Source organism: Nicotiana sylvestris, chromosome 6, assembly GCF_000393655.2.
Source record: "Nicotiana sylvestris chromosome 6, ASM39365v2, whole genome shotgun sequence".
Classification (NCBI taxonomy): domain Eukaryota; kingdom Viridiplantae; phylum Streptophyta; class Magnoliopsida; order Solanales; family Solanaceae; genus Nicotiana; species Nicotiana sylvestris.
In genome coordinates, this window is record NC_091062.1 from 23,311,817 (window position 1) to 23,335,021 (window position 23,205).

Genomic DNA, 23,205 nt, shown 5'->3' on the forward strand with positions numbered 1-23,205 from the left:
TATTGTTTGCTGTTGTCTTTCTGCCATTTTTTCATCGGCTCTTACTGTATCTTGCACTGGGAGCTGTCCTATTTGTACCTGCTGTTACTGTTGCTGTTTGGTATTGCTTCTATTGCTCTACTGACCCCTTGCTTCTTCTGTTGTATCCAAACATCCAGGTACATACTAAGACTTTGCATATGATGTAACAATGAAAACATGAAATCAAAGATATGCAGGAGTTTAATCATTCGTTTGCTGCAGTTACAGTTTTTACGAATGTTATTAGATTTGTGTAATTCATTTAGTTTGTAATCCAATAAAGAAACACATTAGGTAGCCTTGTACTTAATCGCAACTTAGTTCGTCCTAAATTGTGATTTCGTTTGCTTAATGGGTTGTCTGATAAGGAATGTATGAGTGTTTTGGCACACAGATAATTAGGCAATCTTTCAACTAATATTCTGCATGCATAGAACAGAATGCCTTAATCTTGCCAGATATGATGTAGTTTTATTGAATCGTTGTAGGTAGTTCACATGATCCTGTTCAAACTCTATTAGTAATAGTTTCCGATAAGTTAATTCCACTGACCTGGTTTAAATAGGCGAGTTTCGAACTCGTCTGAAGAACATTTATCATACACTTTTAGCAGTTCTATTAATCTTGTATATTAATTTCCCCTGACAATTTAACAACATGTTCATCCATGAAATAAGGCACAAAACAATTCACGCCTCATAAAATCAGATAATCAAATAAGGATCTGAAGCTGGTCAAGCATGTAATTAGCACGTAATCCTCTTTCTTTCATTTTATTAGAGACGAACACAATAGAAATGTAGTCGCTATAGGTTTATCCTCTTAAATAAAATCGAGACGAGCCTCGCCAAATAAAAATGCAAATTGCGGGGCCCTCAATCACTAACCATAATAAATATTTAGAATTCAGGACAGGCCGTTTAGTGAATTTCATGGCCTTCCCCAAAAATAATAACGCGTTTAGACTCTTTAGGCGCGGCTCAATTAAATTACATTCTTAAACTCGGGTGCACATTGATGTGACCCGAATCCAAATCTCAACGGAGTCGAAATGTGTTAACAACTACGGGTGCATTGATTGCGACGTGGCTCGAGATACATTTTCACGACGTTGCAATTCTATAAAAATAGATAATAATAAAAGCAGTTTAAACTTAATAAAAGCACATAAGTCACAACATGTATTTAAATCAGATATTTAGCCATTATAACAATTTAAGCGACCGTGCTAGAACCACGGGATTCGAGGGTGCCTAACACCTTCCCTCGGGTCAACAGAATTCCTTACTTAGAATTTCTGGTTCGCAGACTTCATTTGGAAAAGTCGAAAATTTCCTCGATTTGGGATTCAAGATAAACCGGTGACTTGGGACACCAAAAGCCAAACCTTTCCCAAGTGGCGACTCTGAATTAAATAAATAATCCCATTTCGAATATTGTCACTTAAATTGGAAAAACTCCCTCACGCATTTTACCCTCCGGGGCGGGCGTGCAAAAAGGAGGTGTGACAGCTCTGGCGACTCTGCTGGGGAAACTTGACCCAGAACCACTGGTTCAGGGTTCAAGAATTCGAGCTTAGAATAATTGTTATATTTGGCTTTATTATCTGATCTTTATTACATGTTTTTGCATAACGTGCTAAATGTTGTCTTTTACCGCTTTGATATTATCTGAACTGTATATAAACTGTGCCGAAACCTTTCTCTTCTTACCTCCGGGGAGAAGCTCGCTGGTCGAGACTCCCTATTCTGTTAGTGTCAATACCTGAAATAAGAAAGAGGTCGGACAAGTTACAAAGCCGGACGATCTCGCGGGTCCCCGGTACGTAGCCCCCTCCTCGACTCGAGTTGTCCGCTCGGGTACACAGTCTAGAACAAATACCCAGGGTATAAACCTAGTATAACGAAACTTCATGCCGGATCCCTAGTAGGAACGTTTATTTGCATCACGTTGCATTTGACTTAGGGGGCTCAACACAGGAGTTGGGTCCGTCTAGGACAGGCAACCTGAAGTGAAAAGACCACTCTGCTGCATCCTATTTGTTTTGCGCATCTATTTGCTTCGGTTCCGCATGCTGACCGGTTTCTAAAAAAAAAAAGGGAAAATAGCAGTGTAGGGAGATAATTACTTATTTTGGAAAAATAAAACCAATGTCAAAGTAGTGTCAAAACCTCACCGGAATTTTCCTAAAAAAAAATTCTTCTAGTTTGATTTATTTAAAAAAAAACATATAAAAAAAATTTCTTTTTTTATCACTTTCAAAATAAAAAAGGATATTTATTTAAAAGCAAAAGATAAAAAAAAACGAGAAATTCATAATTCAAAAAAAAATGTTGTTTCTTTCGTAGTACCTCCTTTCTAAATTCAGACTAATAGTCCAAATATTTTCTTAAAAAAATATATATATATAATAAATATTTTCTTTAGTCTTTACCTCTTTTCAAAAAAAATAATAATAAAAAATATATTCTTGCTTTCTGGGTTTGATTGATTTTCTCTATTCATGATGTACCGAACTACGCCGGTTTGATTCTCACCGGATGTGAGATACGTAGGCAACCCCCATCGGGTTCAACCCCACCTTTTACTAAAAAAACGAACAAATAGTAATAATAATAATAGTAAAAATGTGTCAAAATTTTAATTCTGTCACGAATAAATCAGGTGATGTTGTTTTGTCATAAATAGGCGAATGTTCCCGAAAGGGACGCCGGAAGGCTGACTTTGCATAAATAACCACCTTTGGGTCATTTTTTTAGGATTTTCATCCAATTGACCCACACAGCCTCAAAATCTTCGTCCCCGAAGTGCTGAAAGGTCGTGTTCGAAAACTTGATCCTCCTTGTAAAATATTTTGAGTCAAGTTAGTTTTGTTAAAGAACACCTTAATAAATGTGCAGGATGAGCACAATGCAAAATGAACATTTTTCAATAATGACCAAAATCCCTGTCAAGTTACGGCTATGGTGGAATGATCTAGGTGCTGAAGGACAAAATGAGGTCAAGAAATATCTGAAAGGTCTCGTGGGTTTGTTGGAAATCCAGCCTCGGGGAGATATCATAAGAGCTTTGGTTACCTACTGGGACCCGGCGCACAATGTTTTCCATTTCTCTGATTTTGAACTCACCCCGACTTTGGAAGAAATGGCTGGGTACATCGGAATTGCTGAACTTCCGTTAAAGCAAAAATACTTGGTCGCCCCAAGAGCTGTCACGGTGCATCGGTTCCTAGATTCGCTGAAGATACCTAGAACGGTCCACAACCCGGATCTGGCTGCCGGTTTTTGTACTCCATGCTTCATATATGATAGGTACGGTCATGAAGAGGGATTCAATAATCCAATCAACAAACTGTGCAGCAAAGGTATTCGTCAGAAGTGGGACAAACACAGACGGGTAGCCTTCATGATGATGTTCCTGGGCCTTCTGGTATTTCCAAGGAAAGACGGAAACATTGATTTGAAGATATCCGGGGTCGTCAGCACCCTACTCACGCAAAGTGACAGTACTCTCGTGCCTATGGTGGTATCTGACATCTTCCGAGCTCTCACAGCTTGTAAAGCTGGGGGAAATTTCTTCGAAGGTTGTAACTTGCTCCTACAAATGTGGATGACCGAGCACCTCTGCCATCGTTCCGAGATTTTGAGCCATGGTTCCCCGGAAAAGACTTGCATAGAAGAATTTTACACGAGAACCAAAGAGATCAGTTTGCCCAAAGGAGTCCTGGCATGGACCTCGTTCTTTCAAGCTCTTACTGCCAGCCAAATACAATGGACGCTGGGATGGTTGCCTGTTGATGAGGTCATATATATGCCGGCAGCTAAAACTCATTTCTTACTGATGGGGCTTAAGAGCATTCAACCTTACGCGCCCTGCCGAGTTTTGAGACAGCTCGGAAGATGCCAGACAGTACCTCATGAGGAAGATCTTAGCACTCAAGCAGTTGAGATAAGTCCTAACGGACAGTTTCTAGAAGCGAAGATTCGCCAAATCTGGAGTGAGTGTCAATATTTGAAATCAGATACTTGCGTGCGGGATCGAGCCAAAGGTGAGACGGCGCCGGGTTATCTTGCATGGTATAGAAGGGAACTTGAGCATGAAAGGCCGGCTAAGAGACCCCACATCCTGAATTTCGCCGAATCGTCGCAAAAGCAGTGGGATTGGCTAGCAAAAGAAAGAGGCTATTGCGCCGAAATCAGCAGGTTAAAGCAACAAGTGGAAAGCCTAAAATATGATCACAACGTGCAAGTTGCTACCAACCTGGGAGAACGGAACAGGTTGATTCAGGAAAACGAAATGCTCAGAGCCCAGATCAAACAGATAAGGATGGATGCGGATAAACAGCCAAGGCGTCGATCAGATGAGCAATTGATAAAAAGGCTAAAAGGCAAAGTCAGGGAATGGCAAGAGGATTTAGAGAAATCTAAAAACGTCATAGCAGAGCTCAAGGCACAGGGGGATACAAGAGCAGATAAGCATCGCCGATACTTGAATCAATTGGAAGGCGACCACGAGAAAACTGTTGCTAAAATGAAGAGAGAGATGGCTACACTTGAGATCAAAGCAGCTAATCAGGCCAAGGATTTCCAAATTGAGAGCAGATACTGGTACGACTTGTTGGCCCAGATAAAGTTAGAAGTACGGCAACTGAAGCATCAGCATATGCAGGATGCTCAGGTATTCAAGATATGTAGCGATCAGATAAAATGCCTACTCGTAGAGAAGAAGCAAACCAGAGATAGGATCAAGGCCATTGCCCATGCCATCACCAGACGATGTCTACGATGTGAGAACATGACCAGCGTTACCGTCCTCTCGGCAGTGATGGGTTATGTCAAGCAGACTATGCATGAGCTGGAGAAACTTGAGAGGGATATCGCACCTAGGACCGCGGCAAGGCCGAACGATGCCCCGCGGACACCAATTTTCAAAACCATAATGTACTCATAAGTCAAGTCTGTATCTTAGCATCTTCTGCCTGTTTTTCCCATCAGTTTGTTTAGTCTAGGTTGAGTCTAGGTTTATTTTTAAAGTTTGCTCTTTCTTGTGCAAAATGTAGTTTGTAATAGACCGTTTCAACAATAAAAGGTGTGTTTCTTTCATTTGTGTTTTGAACTACGTAATGATCTGATTCACGTGGCGTCGTGATACTAGGCAATCCTCATCGGATCCGGTCGCATTTTTCCGCAAAATAAAAACATAAAAGAAAAAAAAAGAGAAAAAAAAATGATAAGAAAAGGGAAGCCTAAAAAGAATGCCGGAATGACGCATGCTTTCGTCGTAAACATGTAGAATTCACTTAACTGTATAGGTGCATCATGCTCAACGTGAGGTTGCTTATCTGTTATTTATTTCGATTTAACCACTCGTGTGTCGTTGAGTTCTCCAGGTTTTTGGAAAAGACGGTTGGTTTGGTGAAAGTTTGGCCTCGCACTCATACTTCACGAGGTCAAAGAGAAGTGTTCAACTACCTGTTGATAAGACCGGAAGCAGTACTCACACTTACTTCACCAGGTCAAAAGGAAGTGTGGAAATGTCTTCAGAAATTTCGTTGCAAACAGTCCCTGTTTCCGAGGAGAGCTCGATCTCGTCCGTCCTCACACCTGAAATCCGCAACTGCGGAAGAAAATAGAATCCTACGGCTCCGTATGTTGGAAATGCTGGACGACTGGAATAACGGAAAAGAACCGCCAAGTGTCGTCCCCGGATTCCCTGAGTTATTCTCCAGGTCAAGCGGTACTTCTAATGTCCCCATAAATTATCCCGCTACCCCATTCGGGTACCCAGCCACTTCAGCCTTCTCTGCTGGATCGCCTTCTGAGCCTCATCCCCGAATGTCAACCACCGATGCAAGCATGAACATCTTTACTGCACCGCCCTGCCCGATTACGGCACAGCCCGCTACGTACAAGCCAAGCTTTGATTCATTGTCTTTTACATTCCAGGCACCCTCGTTCTCAATGGAACCAACTAGGTTCGCTACCAGCACTAATCCTCCACCGCCTCAGTGCGAGCTTGCACTCGGGCAAGATCAGAACCCCAGAATTGCAGAACAAAATGAGATGGCCAAAAGAATGAGAAGCCTTGAACAAAGTTTGAAGAATATGCAAGGTTTGAGCGGACAGAAGAGTGTCTCTTACGCCGACCTATGTATGTTCCCTCACGTACACCTGCCAGTGGGTTTCAAGACCCCAAAGTTTGAGAAATACGATGGGCACGGTGACCCCATTGCACATCTTAAGAAATATTGCAACCAATTGCGGGGAGCCGGCGGAAAAGAAGAACTGCTAATGGCATATTTTGGGGAAAGTCTAGTAGGGATAGCCTCGGAATGGTATATGGACCAGGAAATGTCCCGATGGCATATATGGGATGATCTCGCCAGAGATTTTGTGAAACAATTCCAGTATAACATCGACATTGCACCAGACCGAAATTCTCTATCGAATTTGAAGAAGAAACCTTCAGAAAGCTTCAGAGAATACGCTATTAAGTGGCGTGAGCAGGCGTCGAGGGTGAAGCCTCCCATGGATGAGGTAGAAATGGTCACTACTTTTCTCCAGGCTCAAGAGTCTGACTATTTCCAAAACATGATGTCAGCCATGGGAAAACCGTTTGCAGAAGTAATTAAGATTGGAGAGATGGTGGAAAATGGTCTGAAAACAGGTAGGATTCTGAGTCAAGCAGCCATAAGGGCAACCTCCCAAGCCGTCCAAGCGGGTCCGGGGGAATGGCAAGAGGGAAGAAGAAGAAGGAAGAAACGACCATGGCAGCCTCGGAAGCAAGGGAATATCGTAATCCTAGACCCCGTTTTCCGGAAAGAACCCCACAACACTACTATCCCCACTCAAATCTGGCATATGCTCATCCACCCTATATGGTCATGAATGCCCAACCTTATGCCCATCCACCGCAACAAGCCAACCGAGGCCAAGCTCCACCTCCCAGAAATCAGCCTCCTTACCGCAACCACTATAACCCACAACCTCCGCAGAATAACTTCCGCCCTCAGGAACCACCTAGAAGGCGGACTTTCACGCCCATCGGTGAACCATACTCTACTTTGTTCCCGAAGCTAGTCCAGTTGGGTTTCTTGCAACCAATCCCTCAAACGAGGCAAAACCCAACGTCACCTTCTTACAAAGCTGGAGTCAGATGCGCCTATCATTCAGGGGCCGAGGGGCACGATACAAATGACTACTGGTCGTTGAAAAGAGTGGTCGAGAATTTGATAGAGCAAGGGAAAATAGTGCTAAGGGACGAGGAGATCCCAAATGTGACTAACAATCCATTACCTGCTCACAATAATGGGCCGCTGATCGGAATGATTTGCGAAGACAAAGAATTCGACCCTGCTCTGAAAGCTATAATCGCCATTGTCGACACGGGGAAAAGGCCTGAGACAGACCAGAAACCAGAAAAGGGGGAGGAGGCCAAGGCTATAAAGAGCGAGCCTGAAAAGAAGGTGGAGAAGAAAGTGGTACCAGTAAAGGATGGAGTTCTCTACATACCACGAGGTCGAGCTGAGAAGACGCAGAACTTCGGGATCAAAAAGGCAAAACCTATGTACGTGCCAAAAGGGGCCTATGTGGTCCGGGGGACGATTCAACCACTTCGGCTGAATGAGCCAGTGGTTATCGGACGCGTGCCACAAAAGCCAATGACCAACCCGTCCACAGTGCCGTGGAATTATCAAAAGACTTTGGTAATGTACAAAGGTAAAGAGGTCATGGGAGAACTTCCAGAAAATACTTTCATTGGAAGGTATTCAAATACCCAAGAACTGAACAACGCCACACAAAGGCGCTTCCCGCCAAAGAAGCCCGTAAGTGTTGAAGAAGCGGAAGTGTTCTTCCAACAAATGAAAATGCCGGATTACGAAGTGATAGATCAACTGCGCAAGTACCCCGAGCAAGTGTCCATGCTATCATTATTGATGAGGTCGGCCGAGCATCAAAAGATCTTACTGAAGACCCTGAATGAAGCATATGTGCCAGTTGAAACCTCGGTTGAACAACTAGAGCGGATGACAGAAAGATTCTTCGCCGTCAACCAAATCTCTTTCAGCAAGAACGATTTACCCCCGGAAGGAGCGGCACACAACAAGGCCTTGCATCTAACAGTTAAATGCGAGGACTACTATGTCAAGCGGGTAATGTTGGATGGGGGATCAGGTGTTGACATTTGCCCGCTCTCCACGCTACAAAGAATGGAAATTGGGACCGGAAGAATCCGACCCAACAATGTCTGCGTAAGGGCTTTCGACGGCATCAAGAGAGATACCATGGGGGAAATAGACCTGTTGTTGGTCATAGGACCAGTCGAGTTTGAAGTAACTTTCCAGGTGCTCGACATGGATACATCCTACAATTTCCTCCTCGGCAGACCTTGGATCCATGCGGCAGGAGCCGTGCCTTCCACTCTTCACCAGATGGTGAAGTTCAAGTACGAAGGCCGAGAGATCGTGGTCCATGGGGAAGATGAGCATGCTATTTATCGGGACCCATCCACCCCATATCTGGAACCGAGAGAAGGGAGCGAACATACGGTCTATCAAGCTTTTGAGATTGTACTGGCAGAGCAGCACGAAGAGGGAATACCCTGCCCCCAGCCTTTCTTGTCTAACGCCTCGGTTATGGTGGCCAAAGAGATGATCCGGCACGGATTTAGGCCAGGGAAAGGGCTTGGACGAACCCTTCAGGGAATAACAGAACCCATCACCTTGCCAGTCACCAAGAAACCTTTTGGACTAGGTTTCAAACCTACTCCAGCAGACGAATAGTAGGTAAAGAAAAGGAAAAATGAGGGTTGGAAGTTACCTCGACCATTGTCGGATTTATATGCAACTTTCATCAGGCCAACGTACGCCGAAGAAGAAGACGATGAGGTCTTCACAGCTGAGGAAATTGAGGAGATATGTGGGACGATGAGAGAAATGCTCTACGAGACTCATATGGTTCAAACAGATGAATGCACAAGCACTGCTGAGATGCTGTACGTGGGGCCGAACGCCAAACTTCGAAACTGGGAGGCCACGCCATTCCCGACTAGACGGAAGTCCGGGTAGACCTGTCCTGCCACCTTTCCTGTGTCACAAGTTGTCTCCAGGACATAACTTGAACGTTTTCTTCCTTTCAATTGTTGTTTTGAATTCCTAAGTTGTAAACATTGTTGTCTTCTAACTTTCCAAAGAAAATAGAAAAAAAAAATCATCATTGCTTTCCCATTCTTTCTTTTGTTCAGATTTTTGTTATTTTTCCTTTTATCTTTCCTTTCAGTTATAATAATGCGGCTTTAAATATGGCATGCTTGCGGACTTCACGCCCAGATCACAACGAGCTATTTAACTGCGAATTAATGAACCCAGAACCAGAATATGATGCGGAAGAGGCTTTTAGGGAGATAAACCGAGAGTTGGAATATTTCGAGAATAAACCTAAGCCAAATCTGAATGACACTGAACCGGTAAATTTAGGAACCCCGGAAGAAATCCGGGAGACCAAGATAAGCATTCACACGGACAAGAAAACGCGAGAGGCGATAATTCAACTTCTTTTTGAATTTAAAGACGTGTTTGCTTGGTCATATGATGACATGCCGGGACTAGGTGTTGATCTAGTGGTTCATAAATTGCCGATTCATCCTGATTGTCCTCCAGTTCAACAAAAGCAACGAAAGTTCAAAACTGAGGTCAGTGACAAGATTAAAGAGGAGATCACCAAACAACTGAAAACGGGAGTGATTCGGGTAGTCCAATATACAACATGGTTGGCGAATGTGGTTCCAGTACCAAAAAAGGACGGGAAAACTCGGGTATGTGTAGATTACCGAGATCTGAACAGAGCAAGTCCTAAAGATAATTTCCCACTGCCCAACATCCACATCCTCGTTGATAATTGCGCCAAACACGAAATACAGTCTTTCGTAGATTGTTACGCTGGGTATCATCAGGTATTGATGGATGAAGAGGACGCCGAGAAAACTGCCTTCACCACGCCTTGGGGCACCTACTGTTATCGGGTCATGCCGTTTGGTCTGAAGAATGCCGGGGCTACTTACATGAGAGCCATGACTGCCATTTTTCATGACATGATGCATCAGGAAATAGAGGTGTACGTGGACGACGTGATAGTCAAGTCCAGGACGCAGGATAATCACATCCAAGATTTGAGGAAGTTCTTCGAGAGACTAAGGAAGTATGACTTGAAGCTGAACCCAGCCAAATGTGCTTTCGGAGTTCCGTCGGGCAAACTTTTGGGCTTCATCGTAAGCAGGAGAGGTATCGAACTAGATCCAACTAAGATAAAATCTATCAGAGATCTACCTCCCCCGAGAACGAAGAAAGACGTGATGAGTTTGTTGGGCAGGTTGAACTACATCAGTCGATTTATTGCCCAGCTGACAAGCACGTGTGAGCCCATATTCAAGCTGTTGAGGAAAGACGCGGCGATCAAATAGACGGCTGAGTGTCAAGAAGCCTTTGATAAAGTCAAAGAATATCTTTCGAATCCCCCAGTTTTGGTCCCGCCAGAGCCAGGAAGACCACTGTTCTTGTATCTGACAGTCTTGGAGAACTCTTTCGGTTGCGTCCTCGGGCAACATGACATAACCGGAAAGAAGGAGCAAGCAATCTACTACTTGAGCAAGAAATTCACCGGCTACGAGGCCAAATACACTCTGCTGGAAAGGACATGTTGCGCTCTAACGTGGGTTGCTCAAAAGTTGCGACATTATCTCCAAGCCCACACTACGTTCCTCATAAGCAGGTTGGATCCTTTGAAGTATATATTTCAGAAACCAATGCCTACTGGGAGACTGGCTAAGTGGCAAATCTTGCTTACTGAATTCGACATAGTCTATGTCACTCGCACGGCAATGAAAGCCCAGGCATTAGCAGATCACTTGGCCGAAAATCCGGTCGATGAGGAATACCAGCCATTGAGTACTTACTTTCCCGATGAAGAAGTAAACACCGTAGAAGTGGTCTCAGAGGACGCTCATGCTTGGAAGATGTTCTTTGATGGAGTCGTGAATGCCAAAGGTGTAGGGATTGGGGCAATTTTGATCTCGCCTTCTGGTCAGCATTATCCCGCCACAGCTAGACTGCGTTTCTTTTGCACAAACAATACAGCTGAGTATGAAGCCTGCATCATGGGCATGCATATGGCAATCGATCAGGATGTCGAAGATTTACTGATTATGGGAGATTCCAACCTGATTATCCGGCAAGCTCAAGGCGAATGGGAAACTCGGGATGTCAAACTTATCCCTTACCGACAGCATGTGGAGGACCTCGGCAAGCGCTTTACATCAATAGAGTTCAGGTATATCCCGAGGTGTCACAATGAACTGGCGGACGCACTTGCTACTCTGGCTTCAATGCTACCCTACCCGGGCAACGCCCACGTCGATCCTTTGGAAATCCAAATCAAGGAAAGACACGGTTACTGCAATGTAATCGAGGCGGGACCAAATATGCAGCCTTGGTACCATGACATCAAGAGGTTCTTGAAGACGCAAGAATACCCCGAGCATGCTACTGGAGATCAAAAGAGAACCATTAGGCGACATGCAAGTGGTTTCTTTCTGAGCGGTGAATTGTTGTACAAGAGGACCCCGGACCTCAACCTCCTAAGATGTGTCGACGTCGAGGAGGCGAGAAAGATTATGCACGAAGTACACGCAGGTGTGTGCGGACCTCACATGAACGGGTATGTCTTAGCGAAGAAAATCCTTCGAGCAGGTTATTACTGGATGACCATGGAAAAGGACTGCTTTAGCTTCGTTCGGAAGTGTCATCAGTGTCAGGTGCACGGTGATTTGATTCATGCACCTCCCACGGAACTGCATCCCATGTCTGCACCTTGGCCATTTGTCGCCTGGGGCATGGACGTCATTGGACCAATCGAGCCAAAGGCTTCAAATGGACACAGATTTATACTGGTTGCCATCGACTACTTCACAAAATGGGTAGAGGCTGTCACTCTCAAGTCGGTCACTAAAAAAGCTGTAGTGGATTTTGTACACTCAAATCTTATCTGTCGTTTCGGTATTCCTGCGACTATCATTACAGATAACGCAGCAAACTTGAACAGTCACTTGATGGGAGATGTATGCGAGCAATTCAAAATAACGCATAGGAATTCTACTCCTTATCGGCCAAATGCCAATGGTGCTGTAGAAGCGGCGAATAAAAACATCAAGAAGATTTTGAGGAAAACGATCCAAAGTTCCCGACAGTGGCACGAGCAGTTACCATTTGCATTGTTGGGGTATCGCACTACGGTACGCACGTCAGTAGGAGCGACTCCTTATCTTTTGGTTTACGGGACCAAGGCTGTAATACCGGCAGAGGTAGAAATTCCTTCGCTTCGAACCATTGTCGAAGCGGAAATCGAAGACAGCGAGTGGGTCAAGACTCGGTTAGAGCAATTGACTTTGATTGATGAAAAGCGAATGGCCGCGGTTTGTCACGGACAGTTGTACCAACGAAGAATGGCCCGTGCTTACAACAAGAAAGTCCGACCCAGGAATTTCGAAGTAGGTCAGCTGGTACTGAGGCGTATTCTGCCACATCACCAGGAGGCAAAAGGGAAGTTTGCTCCAAATTGGAAAGGCTCATACATCATCAGGAAAATACTGCCGAGATGAGCATTGTATCTAGGTGATATCGAAGGAAATGACCCCGAAACAGCAGTAAATGCAGATGCAGTCAAGAGATACTACGTCTGAGTGACGCCACGACGATCCTGACACATTTGAAATGCTGAAGGTTTTTATTCCCACTACCAACTCTCTCTACAAGCCTTTGATCCGCTTACAAAAAAAAAACATTGATTGAGTCTTGAACTACGTTTGACTTGATTCCGAAAGGATACGTAGGCAGCCTCTCCCTGAGGTTCAGTCACACCAACAATAAAATCTCATTCACCCTGAAATTGAAACTGGGGCACGTCAAGCGGCCTAGAAGTTAGTATCATCTGCCTCTCTTTGCCAAGCACAAGCTTTTAGATCAAATTACCAAAGATAGTGGGAAGCCAATAAGCGTCACGAATGGAGACCGACACACTCTAAATTGAGAGATAAAAATGAGAGAGTCTCGTTGGTGAAAACCTTCGGGCACCACGAGGCGACGGGAGTAGAGAAACCAAAATGAGAGAGCTTGTTTAGTAAAAACTCGCAAAGAGTGCTATCAAGCGATGACAGGAAGAGAAATGAGAGAGGTCAGCCAGCGAAAACCCGCAAAAGGGCGCTGTTGGCCGAAAAGAATGACTCCACCCCAAGGAGATCTCGGCAAAGTTCCACCGGTTTGGAATCATAGATCCGTTTTGGTTCGGCAGGAAACACAAGTTCATTGAAGATCAGGCGTCCAGTCCAAAAAGCATGTCATGTTCATTTAAAGCCAGCATTGTTTTCCTCAGATAAGTCTTTCTCGTCCCGAAGGCGATACTCCTTTTCTAAAATTCGTTTTCTCTTTTCTTTGTTTTTCTTCAAATCTCTTTCATGTTTAACCCCAAGTTCTAGATATACCGGAAAGGACAGGTGGCAGGTTTGGTTGCATGGAATTCCGTTTCATGAAGGAAAACACCTCGTTTCGTTGGTACGTCTGTCTAAACCTGAAGAATCATGATGTTTGATGGCGTTCGAAGTAAAGAGGAAAGAGAGAAATTTCCCCAGCAAGTCCGCCTCGCACAAATCCCCACAAGGTTTCCTTTTGTACAGATCCGCACAAAGAATCCACTTTGTAAATATTCCCCAAAAGGTCTGCTCCAACGAAATCCACACAGATTTTCTCTTGTACAGATCCCCATAGGGTCTTCCCTTTGTTAATAAAAAATAGGACACAAATCTCCATCACATCCCTAGCGAGTCCCTTTGTAAAGATTCCCCAACAAGCTTACCCCAACAAATCCTAGAAAGCCCGGTTTGAAACAAATCCCCAGCATGCCCCATTGTACAAAAATCCACACAAAGAATCCACTTTGTAAATATTCCCCCACAGAGCTTCCTTTTGTACAAATCCCCACAGAATACCTCCAATAAAATCCCCGTTGAGAATCTCCAAGCAAAACGGGACAACAAAAAAAAAAGAAAAAAGAAGAAGAAAAAAGAGCCTTACGAGGCAAATCATCACAGAATCTGGAAATACAAGCATGAGCAGTCTAAAGGGTTTTGCCATTTGAATCAAATCAATGGCGGGACTTCGCAACAGAAATAAAGACGCAACAAAGCAACTGGGAACGATCAAGGTCACCGAACCGACCGTCATTTCCGAACTAACAATTGTTCTTTGTCTGAAAAGTTGAAACAGGTATAATCCAAGACAACCGTGCAAGAAGCAGGTGTCGCCCAAAGAAGAAGGTACATGGGTACAAGAAATATTTTGGCAATAAGGAATTCACTCGAAAGGTAAGTTTCCACGAGACTCCCTTTTATCTTCTACTACAACAAGAAAACTCAAAAAAGAGGTCAGTTAGTATTCTCGAACTTTGTCCCCAGTCAGTCAGCATTAGGGTTTTAAACCATAAAATGAATTTTTCCATTTAGTCAGCATTAGGGTTTTAAAACCTTAAACTGAACTCTTTCTTTTCAGTCAGTATTAGGGTTTTAAACCCTAAACTGAACTTTTCCAGTCAGTCAGCATTAGGGTTTTAAACCCTAAACTGAACTTTTCCTTTCAGTCAGCATTAGAGTTTTAAACCCTAAACTGAACTTTTCCATTCAGTCAGCATTAGGGTTTAAAACCCTAAACTGAACTTTTCCTTTCGGTCAGCATTAGGGTTTTAAACCCTAAACTGAACTTTTCCTTTCGGTCAGCATTAGGGTTTTAAACCCTAAACTGAACTTTTCCTTTCGGTCAGAAACTTTTCCTTTCAGTCAGCATTAGGGTTTTAAACCCTAAACTGAACTTTTCCATTCAGTCAGCATTAGGGTTTTAAACCCTAAACTGAACTTTTCCTTTCGGTCAGCATTAGGGTTTTAAACCCTAAACTGAACTTTTCCTTTCAGTCAGCATTAGGGTTTTAAACCCTAAACTGAACTTTTCCTTTCAGTCAGCATTAAGGTTTTAAACCCTAAACTGAACTTTTTCTAGTCAGTCAGCATTAGGGTTTTAAACCCTAAACTGAACTTTTCCTTTCGGTCAGCATTAGGGTTTTAAACCCTAAACTGAACTTTTCCTTTCGGTCAGCATTAGGGTTTTAAACCCTAAACTGAACTTTTCCTTTCGGTCAGCATTAGGGTTTTAAACCCTAAACTGAACTTTTTCCAGTCAGTCAGCATTAGGGTTTTAAACCCTAAACTGAACTTTTCCATTCAGTCAGCATTAGGGTTTTAAACCCTAAACTGAACTTTTCCTTTCGGTCAGCATTAGGGTTTTAAACCCTAAACTGAACTTTTCCTTTCAGTCAGCATTAGGGTTTTAAACCCTAAACTGAACTTTTCCTTTCCGTCAGCATTAGGGTTTTAAACCTTAAACTGAACTTTTCCATTCAGTCAGCATTAGGGTTTTAAACCCTAAACTGAACTTTTTCTTTCGGTCAGCATTAGGGTTTTAAACCCTAAACTGAATTTTTCCTTTTAGTCAGCATTAGGGTTTTAAACCTTAAACTGAACTTTTCCTTTCAGTCAGCATTAGGGTTTTAAACCCTAAACTGAACTTTTTCCAGTCAGTCAGCATTAGGGTTTTAAACCCTAAACTGAACTTTTCCTTTTAGTCAGCATTAGGGTTTTAAACCCTAAACTGAACTTTTCCATTCAGTCAGCATTAGGGTTTTAAACCCTAAACTGAACTTTTCCTTTCGGTCAGCATTAGGGTTTTAAACCCTAAACTGAACTTTTCCTTTCCGTCAGCATTAGGGTTTTAAACCCTAAACTGAACTTTTCCTTTTAGTCAGCATTAGGGTTTTAAACCCTAAACTGAACTTTTTCCAGTCAGTCAGCATTAGGGTTTTAAACCTAAACTGAACTTTTCCAGTCAGTCAGCATTAGGGTTTTAAACCCTAAACTGAACTTTTCCATTCAGTCAGCATTAGGGTCTTAAACCCTAAACTGAACTTTTTCCTTTAGTCAGCATTAGGGTTTTAAACCCTAAACTGAACTTTTCCTTTCAGTCAGCATTAGGGTTTTAAACCCTAAACTGAACTTTTCCTTCAGTTAGCATTAGGGTTTTAAACCCTGAACTGAACTTTTTCCTTTCAGTCAGCATTAGGGTTTTAAACCCTAAACCGAACTTTTCCATTGAGTCAGCATTAGGGTTTTAAACCCTAAACTGAACTTTTTTCCTTCAGTCAGCATTAGGGTTTTAAACCCTAAACCCTAAACTGAACTTTTTCCTTTAGTCAGCATTAGGGTTTTAAACCCTAAACTGAACTCTTTCCATTCAGTCAGCATTAGGGTTTTAAATCCTAAACTGAAGTTTTCCCCAGATGGTCAGTATTAGAGTTTCAACTCTAAAACGGAACTTCTCCCCAACTAGTCGGTATTAGGGCCCCAACCCTGAACTGAGCATTCATATCTTCTTTCATCAATTTTATGAACTTCCTGGCGAATAATTCATGAAATTTCCTAGTGAAACTGGGGCAGAAAATTTCGTTCGTTTGTTTTTCCCGCAGGTCTAACCTCGAGCCACACGGATCGAAACGACCCATGAGATGAGTCTCAACTCAGAATCTAAGAAGAAAAAGGCAAAAGAAGATGTCCCGAGATACCGGAGAAAATGGAAGGCGGATCGCTCCAGGATTTGATTAAGGTCCAGAACTCTGCCAGTCGCGTCTCACTGAGTATCCCGGAGATTAAACAAGTCGCCACAACTCGCAAGCATCAAGATTCGGATCGAAGTCTCCAAGCACAATCAGCTAAGACCCAAGATCAAGTCGCAAAAGAATCATAGATAGGGATCTTGTAACTAGCAGTTGACATGCATATAAGTATTTAGTTCAGTTTCAATTTTCCTTTGGTTGTAATAAGGCGGTCAGTAAAGCAACGGTGACAACAGCAACAGCAGTAACAGCAAGCATTGCAATACCATGGTAGTCCCAGCTACCAAAACTTCCCGAACTACATTGACCTGATTCCTGTTTAGCCCAGGATATGTAGGAAATCTTTGAAGCAAAGATTCGGTCAAATCTTTCAAAAACATGCTTCACACGGAGTAGTCCATAGGCAAAAAAATCGCTCATATCCGCTCACTTTATCTTTGCACGAAAACTCTTCGTGTTTCCGAACAAAGAGGGGCAGCTGTGAGCACGTGATTTTTGTCTTACGCGACAATCGCTCCAAAAGAAATAAAAAATAATAACAAATGGTCCTGTTGTACAATTTTTGGATTTTACGTGGCACTTTGTTAATTATTTATGATTTTTTGCCCATTTTTTATTTTTATTAAAACAAAATACAAAAAATGTATGTGTCATGCGTAGTTTGAACCGTAATCCGGTTATTAAATAGAAAAATCATAAATAGGCATCTTTGTCCGTGATTTTTGTTTTGTTGATTTTACCTGCTTTAAATATTTTAATATATGTGTGCAAATAATTGTATTAAGTGTTTATGTAATTTTAATTTGATTTACTTAGGTTTTGTTTTTAAAAATAAAAAATAAAATAAAAAGAGAGTGCAAATTGGGCTGAAATCAGTTTGGGCCTATTTCATTTTAATTCGAGGCCCAAACTCAAACCCAAAACCCCTGTGTAACCCGGTCCACAACAGCTGACACCCAGAGCGTCCAAACGACGTCGTAGTGACCTAGTCTGATCTAGGCCGTTGATCTCAGATTGATCAACGGCCAAGATCACTTCCCCATTAACCCATGAACAAACCCGATCCATTCCGCCCGGACCGACCCAACCCCCTTAGGTCTAAAACGACACCGTTTCCAGTTAGTTGAAGGATCCTAGCACTTCATCGTGCCTCATCCAACGGCCGAGATCAGCCCACCCATTCCATATTTAAGCCTCCTACCATACCCTGCCCCCCTATCCAAGACCCCGCCTTCGTCCTCATCCCCTTCCCCACGAAACCCTAGCCGCCCCCTTATTCCTCGCCATTAATCCCGGCGGCATAAACGCCGGTGACCTCCACCTTAACACCATAGGACCGCCTCACCCCTCTGAACATGGATCTGTTGACCATTTAGTTCGAATCATCCCTTAGGTTCTCGAATCTTCATTTGAAGATTCGAGCAAAACTCGATCCACACCGATGCACCCCAGTTTCATACCAGATAGTCCCCGGACCTCCCTCGTGACCAAACCATGCCTGGTTTGGTCCGAATCTAACCAAGGAAACCCAAGTCCCAAATCTACCATCTACGAACCCAAGAAACCCCAAGCCTGGTCCGTGTCTGTTCAAGCCAAGAGATTAGGGTCTAATGAACCTTAATCGAAGTGTTTCTCATTTGAGAAACACTTCGATTAAAGTCCGTTCAACCTTGAGGAGGATCTGTTCAAAACACAAGTGGATTTTTCTGATTTTTTCTTTCAAAGCTTTAAGGTAAGTTAATTCTCTTTTCTTTATTTCAGTTCTGTGTTTGTGTGTTGTTAAAGGTTTGTCCGTTGGCCAAACGCCTTGTTTTAGTTTGTGTTTTTGAACTGCTATTGTCCACCTTGCCCGGACCTCTGTATTCGGTCAAGTCTTTCTTCATAATGTGTGTGTGTAAACTGTATATTCAATTGAATTCGTAATTGGTCATTCAATTAGCTCCCAAGGTCGTTTCTGTATTAACATTGCAATCTGAACCCCTTGTGTGATACTCTTGGATTTCTGATTTTTGGCTACGATTGTACATGTTATGATTAATATAGTCGAGTCGACATGTGTCGTCAATTAGTTTCAGTTGTCTGATCAATAACAAATTGACCTGCTTCTGTTAAGCATGGCCTGAATCTATTAAAAACTGAGTTCAACTGCTTATAATTGTTAATTTGAATCAGAAATAAAAGGGTTGGATTGTTAGTTAAGGTCTGAATTGGAGGGCATGGGCATTGGGGCACAACATGTGCATAAAGGCCCCTTTTTGATTAAAATAGTTTGACAGCACATGCTGTCAGATTATATTCTTGCTGCCCATGGCCTGTTTAGTTTAAATATTAAAGGGTACTGTCTGGAATATGATGGGAAGGTTTTTATACTTAAATGTTTGAGTGGAAACTGAAAAGAGGATAGCACATGGGAGGGGTGTTCTGATTGTCTAACAGGCTGTTAAAGGGCTGATTTTAGGTGTATAAAAGGGAGAAAAAACTTCAGTAAAAAAAACAAAAAAAAGGATATTAATAATAAAAAAGATACAGATAGAAAACTCATACGGAATATTTGAGAGCTGAGTTCTGAAAAACAGAAAACTGGAAAGAATTCTTCTTGACAACTCAAGTAAAATTTCAAAACTGAAAATTGGCACTGGATTTTGAAGAGAAAAGAGATAGTGAGAGAAAATAGAGGGGCTTATACAGATACACATTCGAGAGGAAAATATACAGAAAATCAGCAACTGTTTCTTCCTTGTTTGTGTGATTCTCAGTTTGTTCAGCCTGTTCAATCAACTTTGTTTTCTTTCAAGTATCAGCTGAGTTCATTGGTTGATTCACATTGTTTGTTTCTCCTGGATTTGGTCTGCCTTGGAGTTTTGTTCCTACTGCATTGTTTGCTGTTGTCTTTCTGCCATTTTTTCATCGGCTCTTACTGTATCTTGCACTGGGAGCTGTCCTATTTGTACCTGCTGTTACTACTGCGTTTGGTATTGCTTCTATTGCTCTACTGACCCCTTGCTTCTTCTGTTGTATCCAAACATCCAGGTACATACTAAGACTTTGCATCTGATGTAACAATGAAAACATGAAATCAAAGATATGCAGGAGTTTAATCATTCGTTTGCTGCAGTTACAGTTTTTACGAATTAGATTTGTGTAATTCATTTAGTTTGTAATCCAATAAAGAAACACATTAGGTAGCCTTGTACTTAATCGCAGCTTAGTTCGTCCTAAATTGTGATTTCGTTTGCTTAATGGGTTGTCTGATAAGGAATGTATGAGTGTTTTGGCACACAGATAATTAGGCAACCTTTCAACTAATATTCTGCATGCATAGAACAGAATGCCTTAATCTTGCCAGATATGATGTAGTTTTATTGAATCGTTGTAGGTAGTTCACATGATCCTGTTCAAACTCTATTAGTAATAGTTTCCGATAAGTTAATTCCACTGACCTGGTTTAAATAGGCGAGTTTCGAACTCGAATCTGAAGAACATTTATCATAAACTTTTAGCAGTTCTATTAATCTTGTATATTAATTTCCCCTGACAACTTAACAACATGTTCATCCATGAAATAAGGCACAAAACAATTCACGCCTCATAAAATCAGATAATCAAATAAGGATCCGAAGCTGGTCAAGCATGTAATTAGCACGTAATCCTCTTTCTTTCATTTTATTAGAGACGAACACAATAGAAATGTAGTCGCTATAGGTTTATCCTCTTAAATAAAATCGAGACGAGCCTCGCCAAATAAAAATGCAAATTGCGGGGCCCTCAATAACTAACCATAATAAATATTTAGAATTCAGGACAGGTCGTTTACTGAATTTCATGGCCTTCCCCAAAAATAATAACGAATTTAGACTCTTTAGGCGCGGCTCAATTAAATTACATTCTTAAATTCGGGTGCACATTTATGTGACCCAAATTCAAATCTCAACGGAGTCGAAATGTGTTAACAACTACGGGTGCATTGATTGTGACGTGGTTCGAGATGCATTTTCACGACGTTGCAATTCTATAAAAATAAATGATAATAATAAAAGCGGTTTAAACTTAATAAAAGCACATAAGTCACAACATGTATTTAAATCAGATATTTAGCCATTATAACAATTTAAGCGACCGTGCTAGAACCACGGGATTCGAGGGTGCCTAACACCTTCCCTCGGGTTAACAGAATTCCTTACTTAGAATTTCTAGTTCGCAGACTTCATTTGGAAAAGTCGAAAATTTCCTCGATTTGGGATTCAAGATAAACCGGTGACTTGGGACACCAAAAGTCAAACCTTTCCCAAGTGGCGACTCTGAATCAAATAAATAATCTCATTTCGAATATTGTCACTTAAATTGAAAAAACTCCCTCACACATTTTACCCTCCGGGGCGGGCGTGCAAAAAGGAGGTGTGACAACTACATTAGGGACTTAGCCAAAAATCCAGACATCAAAAGAGTACCTGGAATAGGACTACTCTACTCTGAATTAGTACAGGGGATTCCACCAATATTTCCCCACTTTGTCTCCAATATTCCGTCGGTCCATTCTATTATAGTTCTGGTGTCAATTAAATCCATTCCTATAAACAAAGTAGCACTGGAGGAACAGTTCTTGTTCAGACATGTTCAGCCTAGAGAATACAAGGTGTTCCGATGTGTAGTTAGGTTAGGGTACAATGATCAACTTGGGAAACCAGAGGAATTTGAAAACCAATTGGTGGAACATTTGAAAGAGTTCATTCGAGATGAATACTATATTCTTGCAGCACATGCTGATCAAGTTGCAGATAGAGAAATTGAACCTGCAGTATCTGGCCAACTAGTGGCTGGAAATTCACCTCGGGTCTACACGGAGGAAGAACTGGAGCAACAAGTAGATTCTAGAGTTTCATCAGCTGGTTCGATTCGATCAATGAACACTTCAGCAGCTCAGTCAAATCATTCATCAAATAGAATACAAATGGTCTCACCAAGTTTGGAAGAAGTAGAAGTGATGCAGTTTGTGGAAAAAGCAAAGGAGCGAGGAGTGTTCTATCTCCTGGGAGAAGCAGAGGTGGTCACTAAACAAGATTCTTCATTCTTGAAGAAATTTGTTGTCAACTATGCCTATAATTTCTTGCGCAAGAACTTCAGGCAAGGGGAGAAAGTTATGGCCATTCCTAGGACTAGGCTGCTAAGGGTCGGCATGACTTATGAATTATAATTTTGACATATCAGACAGTATTAAACTTACTACCAAATACTTCGCATAAAAAACAAACAGAGTGAAAGATCTCTGCATTTTTCGTGTAACTTTATTTTTATCCTTTAATACTGTGTGCAAGCTTTCAATTTGAGTTAATGTACTATTAAAACCTGTATGGATACGTTTACTCCCTCTATCCTCTCTATCCCATGTTCTAACTTAGTTTGCCACTATTATCATTGATGACTTTCTACTATAAAAACTTTTTCAAACACTCCTCAAATAGCTCTAATTTTAGAAGAAGTCCATTCTGGTACTTCGGTATGACCTTTCTATATGAACCATTTACATCTCATATACTACATTAAAGCATTTTATTTTCAAAAAAAAATATTTTCTGAACCATAGAAAAGTAGAAGAACATCAGTAACAAGGTAATACCTGGATTTTTAAGCTGTCAAATATAAAACCTTTTAGGGCATATGTTTTGCCACTGACAATGAGTCCATGATTTACCAAACGAGAGAGATCTGAACAGAAAAAGAAATCATACAAGAGAGGATTAGCAAGTCAAAATTAACTCCAAAAGAAGCACTTCATTAAGCATTCCAAAATATACTCCAATTGATTTATTTATTTCTTTGTTTACATATGGAGAAAGACAACTTATTATAAGGACAATCAACACATAGTTCCTTAATTACCTTTTACATTTCATGATTACATTAAATAGGAAAACCCTAAAAGTAAATAATCTCTAACGAGCAAATACAGAAACTTACCGGTAGAACGACGTTGCGAAAGGAAGGAAGAAGCAAAGTCTAGCTCCTTTCCATCACTGATCAGCATAGGCAAAGTAGCAGTCGATCGAGAGGAAATATGAACAAAGGCTAAGTGGTTGTCAATTTGGGTTGGAATCGTTTATTTTTTAAAATTTATTTTGTTAATTTAAATATTGTTTAATTGTTTATGTTTTAAATGTGGAATATGATCTGGTGGATTTTCTTATTAAAATTTTATGACGTGGCATGTATATGGCAAAATGTTTTTTTTTTTTTGAGAATAAGAATATTTTAATTTAAAGAGAACTAAGGTAGTACAGTACTATTACAAACCCTGATGGCGCTACCACAGATGCCATTGATGGATCAATATTGGTTTATTAAAACACAAAAGTTTATTTAAAGTAGATTGTCTTGATCCTTCCTTTGCTATTTGATGGGCCGTTGCATTTCCTTCCCTGCAACTATG

The 23,205-nt window shown here is 41.7% G+C and overlaps 2 protein-coding genes across 2 annotated transcripts in view; one reads left to right on the forward strand and one right to left on the reverse strand.

The window, feature by feature from the left end:
• The window catches only part of LOC104234243 (potassium transporter 5-like), a 33,877-nt gene extending 11,905 nt beyond the window's left edge, over nucleotides 1–21,972 (forward strand). The window contains exon 9 of the mRNA XM_070150308.1: nucleotides 21,195–21,972. Within this exon, the coding sequence (XP_070006409.1) occupies nucleotides 21,195–21,972 (778 nt within the window). The remainder of the gene's footprint in view (nucleotides 1–21,194) is intronic.
• LOC138872182 (uncharacterized) lies at nucleotides 19,345–22,859 on the reverse strand. Its single transcript, XM_070150309.1, has 3 exons — nucleotides 22,737–22,859; nucleotides 22,396–22,484; nucleotides 19,345–19,832 (listed from the first exon to the last, which is right to left on the reverse strand). The coding sequence occupies exons 1-3, from the start codon at nucleotides 22,801–22,803 to the stop codon at nucleotides 19,686–19,688; spliced, it is 303 nt and encodes a 100-aa protein (XP_070006410.1). The 5' UTR covers nucleotides 22,804–22,859; the 3' UTR covers nucleotides 19,345–19,685.
• Nucleotides 22,860–23,205: the final 346 nt, after the last annotated feature.